This window comes from Haemorhous mexicanus, chromosome 2 (genome assembly GCF_027477595.1).
Source record: "Haemorhous mexicanus isolate bHaeMex1 chromosome 2, bHaeMex1.pri, whole genome shotgun sequence".
In the NCBI taxonomy this organism is placed as follows: domain Eukaryota; kingdom Metazoa; phylum Chordata; class Aves; order Passeriformes; family Fringillidae; genus Haemorhous; species Haemorhous mexicanus.
Genome location: NC_082342.1, coordinates 113301147 through 113315658, shown reverse-complemented (window position 1 = coordinate 113315658; position 14512 = coordinate 113301147). Strand labels below are relative to the sequence as shown.

Here is a 14512-nt window from a genome sequence, read left to right as displayed (position 1 = left end):
CTGTCTTTTTGCAATAGAGAGGCCTTAGAGCTGCATTGATCATGACAGTTAAAAAATATTAAATTCTATTACACTCCCACTGCCCACAAAAATGTTAAAAATTGGAGCAGCTGCAACATTCATCTGAATTGTGTTGACATTTTCTCTTGGAAATGTTAGCCTATGAGGCAGCAAATTTTAGTCTTCTGTATGGTTGCAGAATTTTCTTTTTCCACTAGGTCTCTCATTAAAAATGTTTTCATCCTTTACTAGTTTACAAGGTGCCAGGAAATATTTGAAATGTTCATAGATTATGTAATACTAACCAACTGTGTTTTTTTCCTAACCTGTATTTAAAAATGAGATAACATGAACAAGGATCTTAAAAAATAGTCTTTCAGTGAGTTTTTAAATAATAAGACATTTCTTCAGGATAATTATAATTCAAATATGTTCAGTGCTCCAGGAAAGGTCATCTTACAATTATATTGTCAATTAAAATTTAACAAAACTGTGTAATCATGTTGGATTTTTATTTCAGTGTTGGAAAGTAATCTAGTAATGAAAATCATTTGTAGGTATAAATTTATATTTGATTATGCAGAAGATCAAGTCAAATTTAAACTGGTAAATGTATGTAATTCTTTTGGTTAGGAACCTCCCATTACAAGTTAGAATGAGTTTTATTTTCCCCTGCAAAGTATTCTGGCATTTCATTCCTATCAGAGAGAAGTGGAACTTGCAATTAATATGCAATTGAATTATTTGTACTTTTTGATTTTTTAATTAATTTTATGTGTATTTGAGAGGGAGTAATGTCAGAGTCCACTCTTGTATGATAGAAATGAGTGAATAGTGAGCTCAGATTTTCAACTTACATAACAATTTTTCCTGTTTCTTCTGTAAATTATATTTGCACAATGTTGTGCAAATACAGTAGTACAAGAACTATCCTAAGAATTTGGTTTGATGTGAATTTTTTAGTCAAATACATCTGTCCAGTTTCTCTTCATAGAACAAGAATTTTGGAGAATTATCTTTCTATATTTATTGTGCCAAGAAACCTGTATTAACACCTAAATCTTGACAGGTTCCCAAAGTCCATATGTACTTCTTGTTTAACACTATATTGACACTATGGAAGGGTAGATCAATGACCAAAACAAAGCAATGTCAGAGTGTGGGTCTGCCTTCAAAAGCCAGCAAGGTTTTTGAAAGTGAGATTTGTATTAAAACGGGGAGAAAAGGCAAACCAAAAAAACCCCACCACCAACCCAATGCAGAACCCAAGTCTAGTTGATTTAAACAGTAATTTGACCGCTTATACCTCATGGTGATCTTTCAGAACAATTGCTTTTCCTTTTACATTGACTTTTTGAATTCCCTTAATGGATTTGCACTCCTTGGCCTACTGAAATATGTACTTTGATACCTGCAGTCCTGGCAGTGTTTTACAGCAAAGGACTTTGAGGATAAACCAGTTTTCTTAGCAAAACATGAATATTTCCATATTTATATCTGCCCTAGATTTGCTTCAAGATAATTCACAGCAGTCACTAATTCAAAGCCTTGTCTGTAAAAAAGACATTACTGGGTTTAAAATTGGTTCAGCTTACACTTACTCTTGAGCATTGCAATTATGGTGTGTAATTGGATTGAAAATGGCAATTTTGAGCAAGTAGTGTATAAATCACTGCAGTATTTTTGTAATGTTATCCTACAGGAGTCAAATTAAGTTCATTAAGAGGTTCAGATGCCTTTATTGAGCTTGGCTTAATATACTGTGCTAATCCTTTACTAATATGTTTCATGTTGTTGATTAGCAATGCTTTTTACCAAAAGGAGGAGCTACATTGTCTCTAGAAATGATTCTAAATGCCCATATTTCTAAAATAAATTTTCAACATTAAACTATCAGTTAGCTAATTGTTATATCTTGCCAAAAAGCAAAATAACTTTTCTTTTTCTTGCTTCTTATTACTCAGAAACTTTATGAAGTAGGAGAAGAAGCATCTTTCTAGCACTGATACAAAATATTTTTCTTTTTAGGTTTTTTTTTTCCTTTTCTTGACTTTCCTACATATGCATGAAGGCTAGCAGAGATTATTTCTGGGTAGGCTATGGTTTTACTGTAAATTTCAAAATGGATTATTCTTAAACAAATGTTTGAGATGCATGATGTCTAAAAATATCTTACAAGTCAGGTTTTATTTGGAAGGACTACTCAAAATTGCTATGAAAGTTTCTTAATTCCCAATTCAATTTCAAAATTAGCTAAATTCTAAAAAAATTTAGCAAATTTGTCATTTCTCAACCTGAAAATGTTATGTGATTGCTCAGCTGTGTACATTATTGCTTCACTTGCAGAGACGTGCCCTCCTGAAGCCTCGCAGGCACCCCTCGGAGCTGAAGTACGTGGATTACAGTGTAGAAGTGAGCATAAAACATGGCTTTGAAGTTCCTAAAAAGTTCTCTATTCCAGTGTTATCTTCAGCCAGAGTTAATTTGGACCCTCCATCAGACAAATACCCTACATCAGGTAATAGTCTTAAAGGTAATGAATTTGACTGTATTCTTTTGCCAAGATAATCTTTATTTTAAGGTTTTTCTGAGTAGATCCAGAAAATGATCTTTCTTTCCTTTCTATTATTGATCAAATTTGCCTTTCTTGTCACTACCCAGGTTCTAAATATTAGCTCAAACCAGTGCTTTCCACTTGCCATTGGTTTTCTCATAGGCACACAAGCACAGGAGACTTGCTCTAAAAGACAAATTAATTTGGTCTGTTTATCTGACAAATCCTGAATTTGTGCTCCCTTCCCATTTCTCCCTTCCACTTCACATCCAGCGCTGATCTGTGTTCAAATTGTGCCACTCATATCACATCTCTTTTCTTGTTTGCCCTCCTCAGTCAGCCAGAGGGAGATTTCAGCTGGTGTCCCTCATCATTGAACAGTTCTGCATTACCTTTCAGAGTGATCTTGCCATCCTTGGTCAGTCTGTTGTCTCTAATTTTTCTAGTATCTTAAATTTTATACAAAAATCTTATTGATTTTTTAAAAATGCTTTATTTAAACCTATAAAGCACTCTAGGTTGCATTTCTTAAAACTCACAAACAACTTGAGCCGTTGAAAGAGCTGGAGTCTGGTGAAAGGAGTCTCAGGGAGAACTTCATGCAAATTTGTAGAAACTTGAATTATACATCCATATCTAGTTTTGTTTCACCAGTTCTTAATCAGTGGAGTCCTTTTGCATATTTTTGCAGTTCACTTTTTCCAAGTGTCACTGGAATCAGTTGTGCTTTTATGGTGTTTGTTTTGACCCTCAATGTAGATCTTGTTTTTTTATTCTATTCTGGAATAATAAAAAGAATTCTTATTTTTTTCTGAGGAGTCTTTATTGCAGATACTTTAATTGAAATAGAATTTAGCTGCTATAAAACCTTTTTGGTTGTGTTTTTAGGAAGATGGCAGCAATAGTTAAGGCAGTATTAGAGGCAGGACTGGTGAGGAACTACAGGATGAGCAGCCAGTAGAAGTTGTAGAATCGATGTGACACTGAGGATGTCATGTGTGGCAGGATGTTTAAATCCTAGTTGAAACTCTTTCATTGTCAAGTTAATAACAATGTGTTTGTGTCATAATTGCTGTAGAGGTGAACTAATAATAGTTAATGGCTTTGCTGAGTGTTTTAGGAGATTCTTTGTATTACACTGTAGAAGAGCAGAATAACAGCTGGGGGAAAGAGAGCCAGCTCTGCACACACAGACCTGATGTCCTCACAGGATCTCCATCATGGTCTCACAACAAAGGTTCTTAACTGACCAGTTGAGAGATCATTGTTCCTTAGCAATTGCTCAAAATATTTTAAAAGTTGAAATGTGAATGAATATATATGAAAAATTTAGAATATTAATTGCATTGTATTCACTGCAAAAATGTAGTGAATAAACAACATTACAGTAAAGAATGTAGTAAATGGATGACTACTATAATATATACTATAGTAAATTATATACTATAATAAATTATAGTAAGGAAGTAGTTATTTTACTCTTAGTTCATGCTGCTTCTTTATTCATCAAAGGATATTAAAGAAATGCTGGAAAGAGGAGAGTAATCAATGCAAAATCAGAAATTGGATCATATGGCAGTGTACACAATCTTTTTGATATATATTTTTTCTTTCTAGGATGGATAATAGATACATGACGAAGTAGAAATTTCAGGATGATGCAGTAAAATAAATGGGGCTTTTGTAGTGAATCAGAGGGGTGGTGAGGAAAAGAACATCCAGAAAGGGAAGCTGAGATAACAAGCTGAATAGCATGAAAACAAATATGTGTTCAGTAGGAAGACAGTGCCAACTGATTCAGTGTATTAATTACACTAATGAGGAGACACAGGAGGATTTACAGACTCTTAGAAAACCTAATATTGTGACAGAAGTCCCCAGCTAGTGGTCCTGGGCAAACCATTGGTCTCATCTGAAAATTTTGACATCATTGTCTGAGAAAGCAGCAGTATTTTAGCCATGGTGGTGGCTTTCCTGGAGGTGGGAGTTGCTGGTTCTCTGAAGAAATGACAGTGCTTATATTTATGAAGATAAACAAAGGTGGAAGTAAGCTGACTGAAATAAATTGTTGGATCAGAATTTCTTAGATTTCAGTAGCAGGAAGTGTGCAACCAGTGTTTTAAGAACTCTGCCAGCAGGCAATTAGAAGGTAAAAAATCAATGCCACTCAAAACATTTTCTTGTAAAATAGATCTTGTTAAATGACCTTATTACATTTTTGGTACTATTTACAGATCAAATAGATAAAAAGAGGGCAATATGCTTACCTTACCTTAAGCATTGTATCCTGATCAAAAGCCATACTGCATACTTGCATAGATCTAAAATAATACATTTCCAAGATTGAAAACCTTTAGCAGATGTTAATTCATTACTGGAGAGTCATCAGAAAGGGAGTCCTTAGGAACCAGTAGTTATTGCACAATGTTAACTACATTTCACTAATTGGGAAGATTATACAAAAACCTTGTTGAGTTAGGAATGACAGATTTTGTGAAAGAAGCTAGTTGGAACTCTTACATAGTTATAAGCTATGAATTTCAGTGCAAGCAAATATGTAATTATATATTTGGAACAGAGTCTGCAGGCTAAACCATTTGGTATGGTTTAACCACACAATGGTGATGGTTCATCTTTGTCTCAACTGGGATCTTTAAGAGCTTTAGTTTCCCTCTATCACCAGAAATAACCTGGGCAATAATTCAATTCCCATATATAGCTCTGGAGAAAGGTAATTGACAGTAAAACTGCAATGCTTTACAAACTAAAGAATGGTAGATTGAACATTCAGAAAGTCTTGTTAGGCATAATTGAAATATGTTGCAACATGGAAATATGTTGCCTTTTTCTTAGAGGGATGCTGTGAAAGAATGAAAAGGATAAAATGTCAAGTGGGATTAAAATAATGGCTCCAAATTTTAGCAACAGAGAAGTAGCATCCAAAGCCAGCTCCATGCTTCACCAAACTAACAAGTTCTTTCTAAAGGTGAAAGCACAAGAAACTTTGAATAGACAGGTTTTCTTATGGCTCAGAGTTGCAACTTCAGTTGTTACTTCCCTTGCCAGTGTCACTGACTTGAAATGCATATATATTTTTATAATCTCTATAATTATTTAAGATTTCCTACCATGCAGTCTTATTTTACAAAACTGTACCTGTGTAAGTGAGCATGCTCTTCCTGCAGGTAAGGACCATGTTTGGTAAGTCAGAGCTATTATATTATTTCTGAATAGCTTTTATAAATGTTTTTTCCGCTGAATATTTGCTGGTCCTGTCCAGCAGCACAACACCCACTGTGGATAGGAAAGATGGAAATATCTGTGGATTTTCCAGCAGAACTGTGAAAACCAGTGCAAAAGTCAGTGCTGTTTGTCTTTTCAGCAAATAATCAGCTCAAAATCAGCTTCAACTAAGTTTTAACTAAGCAGAACAACTTATTAGGCAGTTGGCAAAAACATGGTTTTTATGCTAAATAATGTTAATTATCACAGATGAAATAACATAGGTAGAAAGGGGAGGAAGGGCTTTGTTTCGCAGTGATATCTCCCAGAATGTTTGAGAAATCTGCAAAGCAGCAGAGTACCTTTCTCACAGTGTGAACTAAAGCTGTCAGCCTGACTTCCCACTCTGTGTTTTTCTGACATCAGCTCCACTGTTCTTTCATCAAAGGAATTTTTGTAAAATTTTGAAAAACAAGGGTCCTTGAATGCATAACTTTAAAAAAATACAGTGCAGGTATGGAAAAGTGCTGTTACTGCACAAGGAAGGAGAACATAATACTGGGACAGCACATCCAGTTCTTGTTCCACACTTTAGACAGAAGGTTGCAAATGAGGAAGGGTTCATCCAAGCTCTATAGTAATTTTCAAGGTCTTGAAAGTTTGAATACCTTGATGACTCCATGATCTCTGAGGGAAAGAGGTTCCTTTCAGGTTACCTGTTATTATTAAAAAGGGAAAATATGTCTGTGAAGACTGTCAAGTGCTCCATGCAGAAAGTACAGCACTTTGTACCTAAGACAGAGATTTGTAATGAAACAATTTATGATTCCTGTAAAATTATGTGAATGAGAGTTTTATCAAATATGAACAAGCTCAAAAGAAACAAAAACCTTTCTACCACTCAATCTTTTAAACAAGAAAGTGGAAGCTTTCCTAAGATACACACTTTTGCTCCAATTGTCAGGTTAGGGCTTAATATAAGCATTATTTGGTGAAATTCTAATGCTACAAGAAACATCCAATAATACGTGTTTTGGTATTAAATAAGGATTTATCCCAGAATTAGGAAATTCTGGAATTTTGTGGAATAGACTATGCCTTTACACAATGTAACATGACACTGACCATTGCTTTGAGTAATGGAAACATAAAAGTTCCTGAGACAGAGCAGCTCACAGAGCTGCCTGTGACAGTTCATCGATGCTGAACCATCCAAGTACTTTATAAGAAGGGCTTCCTGTTAATTTGGTTTTCTTTTTTTCAGACTTTTTTTTTTTGTTTGCAATCTTCTGCCTTGAAATGACTTTAGATTACCACTTGTGCTATTAGCAGAAAACCTGATAGCAATACCTTTGGACTAGACATTTTTTAAGGGAAAGAAAATGTATGGGAGTAAATGGTTGGTAGCAATTGCTGTTCTAAACATTGCAGCAGCACATGTCAGTACCAGCATATCAATACCTTGTTTTATACCTTTTAATAATAACCAAATCCCAGCATGGCATGATAAATACACAGATATATTTCATCAGTAATGATAGATTTGTGCAGTTCTATAAGGTAATGGTAGATTTTAATTTTCAAATGGAAATGCACCTAGGCAAGTGTGTCCTGATAAGCAATTCCTGTCTTTTACATGTGCATTAATGAACATTTCTAAGGCAAGCATGCACTGGGAATGCTTTTTGTCATTCCATAAGGTTTAGGGTTTTTCCTGTGTTTATAATAATGAACATGGAAAACCTAGGCATGAATATAAAACTAAAACCTTTTTCTGATGGCTGGGTTGTACTATTTCACATCAAAATTGTCCATATAAATAAGTAAAGCTTACAGTTAATTTTCAATACAAAAATGTTGCTCCACCTTGCTATCTAATTTAGATTCAGTATCACAAGCTAATATTAGAGTTCTGTTGCCTCTTCCGACAGGATTTGACAAGGTTGGCTCCCTGCTGTTACACTTACAAAGAATGTCCAAAAAGAGTTCTCTTGGTTTTCTTTTTCACCCCCTTTCTACCCACTGAATGATGAAAAATCTTTCTCTACAGATCTATCAGGAATTGTTAGATATTTCCTACTTTCTCAGTAATTGTTCCTACAGTTAATTTATTCAGATTGTTCTGACTTCTTTGTGGCTTCTGGTGACTACTAGTGACTTCCTTTTTTCTCTTTTTTTTAAAAAAAAGAAAACATTTCTTCAGAAAAATCTAGATTGCAAAAAGAAAGGAGCTGCATCACAGAAGTCTCTAGTTAGCTCTTATTATATATTTTTGCTATAAGCCTTCATTACTAATTATGCATTAACTTACCATTTTGCATTAAGTGATATAAAAGACCTGGCTTTGATCCTATCTCCATGTAATATTTCCTTATGCATTCAGTGCAATCTTTGTAATAGTTCTGAGCCCTCTTCCTGATTTGTAGGAAATGTTGTTTAGTCTTCCAGTCACAAAGCATCAGTTATGAAATTTTTTTGTAAATTTTGAGTGTGTGTTTTAGAGAGAACTTAGCTCTTTGTTGTGTTTTTAGATCAAGAGTCTGAATTATTACTCTGTTTTATCAGTGTAATTACTTATAATTTGGCTAATCCTTTTCAGCAGGGATCTTCATCAAATGGCTTAAGAAAACACCTTCATGACATGGTTCTTAAAGCTGTATTAAGTAAACTTGGCAGCATTGCTCACTGAAGTAGTGACTGCTTGTCTAGAGTGTCTGTGGGTATTTTTCTTAAGTATTAGGCTCAATAATTATTAAACAACCAGCCCCCTACAACTGCTTTATGTAGTGCCACACAGCTCCTCACTTGCTCCTGAATGATACACAAGCACAGCAGCTGAAGACATTGGAAAAAATTGTCTCCCATTTTTTTTTTTAGACAAATTAAGGGAAAACTGCTTTCATCCTTTTTTCCCCAGTAGATCTTCATTTCTGATTAAGTGTATTTAACTTTTTGTTTAGGTGTATAATGGAATACTGTATCTAAACAGAAAAAAAGGAGCAAATAACTAGTTGGTAGGTTTTTTAGAAACCCTTCTACAAATCTGTTTGATTATGATAAAGTGAAAAGAAAAAAATAAATAAACATACATAGTGGTAGCAAAAAAATGCAAAACTTTTAAGCACTCAATAAGGAATATAAAAGAGTAGTTGCTTTTTCCAGACTAATGAGTTGAGTGGTGTTCTAATTCAGATGAACCCATTTGAAGACCTAATATATATAAGCAGAAGTCAGAAGAGTCTGGATTCTTAATTATGGTTGCTTATTTAACCTTCTAGGACTCCAGACCTGCAAATTCAGCGTTGAAGTTGATGTAACCAGTTGTTTGTGAGACACACATAGTGTCAGAGACTGAGATAAATCAGTGAGAAATTTAGCTTTGAAATTCTGAATAGATAGAATAACCATTGCTGAACAAAAGCTAATATAATGTGCAATTATTTGATGATCTGCTGAAGGCCCATACTTTCCTACCTTCACAAATTATGACAACAGGTTGTGGTGTGGAAGAATAGCATTTCTATTTTTACTCATTTCATCCTCCCACGATTTATAATAAGGCTAAACAGTGATTACTAAAGGCCATTAGTACTACCTTACAGAATGTTTTTTCTTACATTTTAATGTCAAAACAACTGTCATGACTTTTCTTGAAAGGTACTGTTTGAAGGCTAATGCAGTTAAAGGACTTAATTTGAATGCAGGCAGCTCTAAAATGATGAGTTATAAGATTTTTTAGAACCAGAGGACATGAACTTTGTTAGTTTTGATGATCAGATTGTATTTTGCAATAAATAAACGGCACAAAAGGCCAGAGGGCATGACCAGTGATGTAATTTAGTTTTCCAACAATTCATGGTGAAATTGCACCCTGAAAGTTTAGTTTTTGCAAATACCCCTGTTTTGACAACTGTCTCTCAACAAAACCCAATATGATCAAGTGAATGTTTCCTGTAGGCATTTGTCAGACATAAATCTGGAAAATAAAACTGTCAGCTTATTTCACATGAAATGCTTCCCTGTGAAACAATGAAAATCCTGAGTAGGATGGGAACTGTAGCAAACCCCTGTGTTGCTCTGCCTGACTTTTCACTGTTGAAGAAATGCTTGCAGCCTCATTCTTTTTGACGGATGCAGGCTCTGCTTCCTGATACATGGGAATTAAATAAATGATGCCCATGGCTTACTGTTGACACTTTTCTCAGAAATTGTTAGGTAAGCCAGTTGTGGCCCCATGGATTATGTTCATTAAATCTTTGGATATATCCCTGAATTAATCTTTGTTGAATGTCTTATGAGACTGAGAGAACAAAACATGCTAAGCTGAGACGCTCTTCGCAGGGGTTCCAGGATGAGGGAAGAGACGAGAAAGTTGACTCTGTGTTCAGAAGGCTTGATTTATTATTTTATGATATATATTATATTAAAAACTATGCTAAAAGAATAGAAGAAAAGTATATCAGAATAGAATAGAAGAAAAGAATATCAGAAGGCTTGCTAAGAATAGAAAAGGATTGAATCACAAAGTTTTGTCTCTGACTGAGACAGTCCAGACAGCTGGACTGTGATTGGCCATTAATTAGAAACAACCAGATGAGACCAATCACAGATCCACCTGTTGCATTCCACAGCAGCAGATAAGAATTGTTTACAGTTTGTTCCTGAGGCCTCTCAGCTTCTCAGGAGGAAATATCCTAAGGAGAGGATTTTTCATAAAACATGTCGGTGACACTAAGCTGAGACATTTTTAAGCCCAGTTTATTTTGCTGAATAAAAAAAAATATTTTGAAGGGAAAAAACTCAATCTTCACCTGTAATTTGAAGACAAATAATTTCTGTAGTTATTTTGATGTGGAGGAACCATGTATCACTACAGAAGATACTTACCATGTTAAATAAATAGAACCAATTTACTTGTTTTCCTTTTGATTCATTGTAATTGAGCATAATATTTAAGTTATTCAACTGATTTATTTAAAATATATTTTCTAATGCACAAGAATTTTTTTTTTGCTAAAGTAATGCTGTACTAAATATTATAATTATGAAATGGACTTTTTAGGGTTTTTCTTTTGAAATTTTTCTGTAGGATGCATTTCTGTTTGAAAGCATGCCTTTAAATATGGATCCAGCTCAGGCAAAAATAACCCTAGTTGTTAGTGATTAAAATTTTCATTCAGTGCAAGAAAGTAAAACTCATGCAGAAATATTATGGGCCTTTCAGTACACCATCTTTCTTCAAGAACCTTGTCTCTGACTTTCCTTCCCATCTTTTTCCAGCTTTAGGCATGGGTTTCTAACTTTGGAAAGCAGTGAAGGGAATCAGTCTTTTTTACATGTAAAATTACAGTTTTTACAGCTGCAGTCTTCATGTGGTTTTTCAGGTTTCTTAGACTCTGGGACTGGGGAACTCTTTGGCCATCATGGAGTTCCTCATGTACCTTCTTTTCTCCTTTGGAATGTATCCCACAAGGGCTACTTAAAATCCTGGGCAAGATTTTGATCTTTTCTGTAAGCAAGCACAGAGGAGGAAATCTTTGCAGCAGACTTGTTAGACCTGGCTCTGTGCAGAGATGGACAGCTTTGCATTTGCTTTTCTTCTTCCTTGCTCTGGGGATTACAGTGGGGACTTTTCCCTGTGTGCTGCAGATTGGGAAAGTGGGACTTGGCATGAATCTATTTCAACTTGGACACACCTGTCAATTTTGGAAACTCAGACTTTGAATTCAAAAAGTGTCATAAAAAAAGGTCTAATGAGTTGTCTGAGGACTACTACATTTAACATAATTTCAGTAATTGTTGGGGATACTCAGCCAAATATGCTGTACTATCACTGATATCTCTGATAGCAGCACTTGACAAACGTGTAGTAGCTTGTATAGTTTTTAAATTTTTTACAGAAATTCATAGATGTTAAATTCTTCTACTACATTTGAGAGATATTTTAAAATATCTCTCTCTGTGCACTAATAAAATCAATAGAAAATATTGTTTGCATGCTTCAATATACCATTTTTAGGAAACTAACTTATATGTTAACACTCCTAAAATTCTGTTCTAAAAATTTCCAAGAAATTTTTGCATATACTGCTTTGAGGACTCTCCTACAGTTTATTGGAAACCTCTTTAGATTCTGCTTGTGAATTCAATACTCCTGAAAAGCTTTACAACAGCACAATTTTATTTATTTATTTTTTTTTAGGTGGGATTGATGCAGTTGAGTTTCCTATAAAATTCACTCCTAAGAAACCTGGTTCCTACCACTGTCAGATTCTTCTGAAGTCATCCTGTGATATTCGTGTCTATGAGATTGAGTGTGTGGTGAATGCAGACCAGGCTGATGCACAGCTCGAATTTCTAATTCCAGCTTACCAGACAGTGACTCAGGAAATTCCAATTGTAAGTTCATTCCTCTACTGGTAACTAAACTAACACTCAGGATTTAAAAAAGTGGATTTCAGATCAATACTGTTAAAATTTACAGTCCTGAAATGCAGAAATGGATGTAAATATTAACATGAGAATTATTGCTCAAAGTCCATGTTGTAGATAAAGTAAAACCTGTTGGGAAAATAATTTACTTCAAGTTAATTATTAGTTTGATGGACTAAATTTTGATATTTTTCTTCTCAAAAATTTTAGTCTGTTATTAAATAATGTTATCACAATGACAGTGAAAAAAGTAGTTATTTGATCTAGGGAATAAATACTCTATTTCTGAAGGAAAAGAAGGAGACATGCTGAGGAATAAAATGCAAGAACTAGATTACATACAGTTTAAAAAACGTGGTAAGCATAGTCAGAATATCTACTTTGTGTATGAAACCCTTGGCACATGGGAAGTAAGATCAGAGAGAGGAGTACAATATCATCTCTCTCAGAAAATTATTAGTCAAATTTTAGAGAACTTTAAAATAAAACAACAACAAAAAAAAAAACAACCCCAAAATTTTAGGGAAGGAACTTAAGCTGTGAGAGAAGGAATAAAGATTCTTTAAGAGACAGAACCAGTAAAAGATTTCCTGAGATCTGAACTACAGTTTGGTCTATCTACTTTTGCTTGTAGAGCCACTAAGGAATACTAGTGAGCTAATTTATAGAGAAATTATTTTGAGATTTTGTAGTCAAAAGAGTGGGGGCAGATTCAAACAAGAAGACTGAATATCTGGGGAAAGACCATGCTGAATGCTCTGTGAAATTTTGAGACTATACAAGGGACTAGTACATCAGAAAAGAAAAAAGAAAATTAAAGGAAACCATATATAGTGCTGTCTCTTCTTGCACACAAGTTTTAACATATTAATAATTTATGTATTAAACATTGATTTTTTAAAATGTTACATTAGCATAAAAACAACTGCTACATAACACAGAAGGGTAAAGGGATTTTCTACTTTGTTTAAACAGACACTTTCTAAACAGATTTGCATTATTCTTCTGATGGATTTATTTTTCATTTCAGAGTGTTCACATTTTAGGAGTTAGATACTTTACATTTCTGTATACACTCCTAGTTGGAGCTTCTCCGTCTACCAGAATGTCTCCCATATTTTTATATTTTTATTAGCAGTATTGTATTTGTCATTTAAATTTTATTAAATATTCAGTGGAAAAAGACATGCTCATTGTGGAACTGAAGATGGAGCTATTCAATCTGCTGGAAGTAGCTCCTTGAACCAAATATTTAGTGCTCAAAGCACTTTTTACAGGCACAAGCAACCTAACAGTCATAATGTGTGTTAGGTGGAACACTTTATAAATGGAGCAGATGAAATGATCAGCTGGTCAGCTTAAAGCCACACAGTGAATTAGAGACAGAAACAGAATAAGAACTCAGCTGAATCTGAGATCCTGATTAGTTTCTTGTGGAGTTTCCATAATTTTCTCACGCATGAAATGAATGTAACTCTTCCATCTCTGCCTTTAAGACTCTCCAGGTATAGGTCCAAGACAATTATTAGGTACCTTGGGTTGAACCAGCTACAATCCTGTGAGGAGATTCTGACTCCCTTAGCACTAATTGTGTTTAAATTAAATCACTTGACAGGCTTTGGACAAGATTTTACATCAAGCAGAGATCCTGTAGGAATTAGATGATTAATTAATTAAAGCCATTAATGAACAAGTATAAAGGAATAGAATTTAACAAATATTTTCTTTTCCTTTTCTAATGTTTATTGTTGTTCTTAATAGCTTTCTTTAGAGGACATTTTCAGACAAATTCCTGTGTTAGAAGGATTTGTTACAAAAGAATTTCACAATGACCATGTTTGTCGACTACATTTCTCCAGATGACAAGTTTTTGTGTTAGAGATAAAGAAGAAATATTTGTGTTACATATTGATGCAATCATCACTACTGTGGATAAAGGAGACATCTGATACCAATAGTACTAGAAAACACTGAAAATAAAACAACATAAGCACCCAAAATTTCATGGCCTTCCTCTAGAACCTAGACCAATCCTGATGATGCTTTTCCTCAATCCCAAGTTTTAAAATGTTAGATTAGCAGAGAACGATGACCTGCTAATTTTACACCTGGTCAGCTGGTTTTCAAGGGGATAAAGCATTTCCTGATATTGTGGAGATAAAAAAGCATGATAGTAAAAAACCCCCTTTTGTTGTCTTTTTTTTCCCTTTCATTTTATCCTTGGCACAAGGACATCATACTTTTTTTCTTTTGTGCTTTCTACCAGAGATGATGTCATTGTTATTACAGAATTGGAGACATGGT

At 34.3% G+C, this 14512-nt stretch overlaps 1 protein-coding gene across 1 annotated transcript in view; it reads left to right on the top strand.

The window, feature by feature from the left end:
• CFAP47 (cilia and flagella associated protein 47) overlaps positions 1–14512 on the top strand; it is a 259804-nt gene that overhangs the window by 102263 nt on the left and 143029 nt on the right. The window contains exons 45-46 of the mRNA XM_059840326.1: positions 2347–2513; positions 11929–12175. Of these exons, the coding sequence (XP_059696309.1) occupies positions 2347–2513; positions 11929–12175 (414 nt within the window). The remainder of the gene's footprint in view (positions 1–2346; positions 2514–11928; positions 12176–14512) is intronic.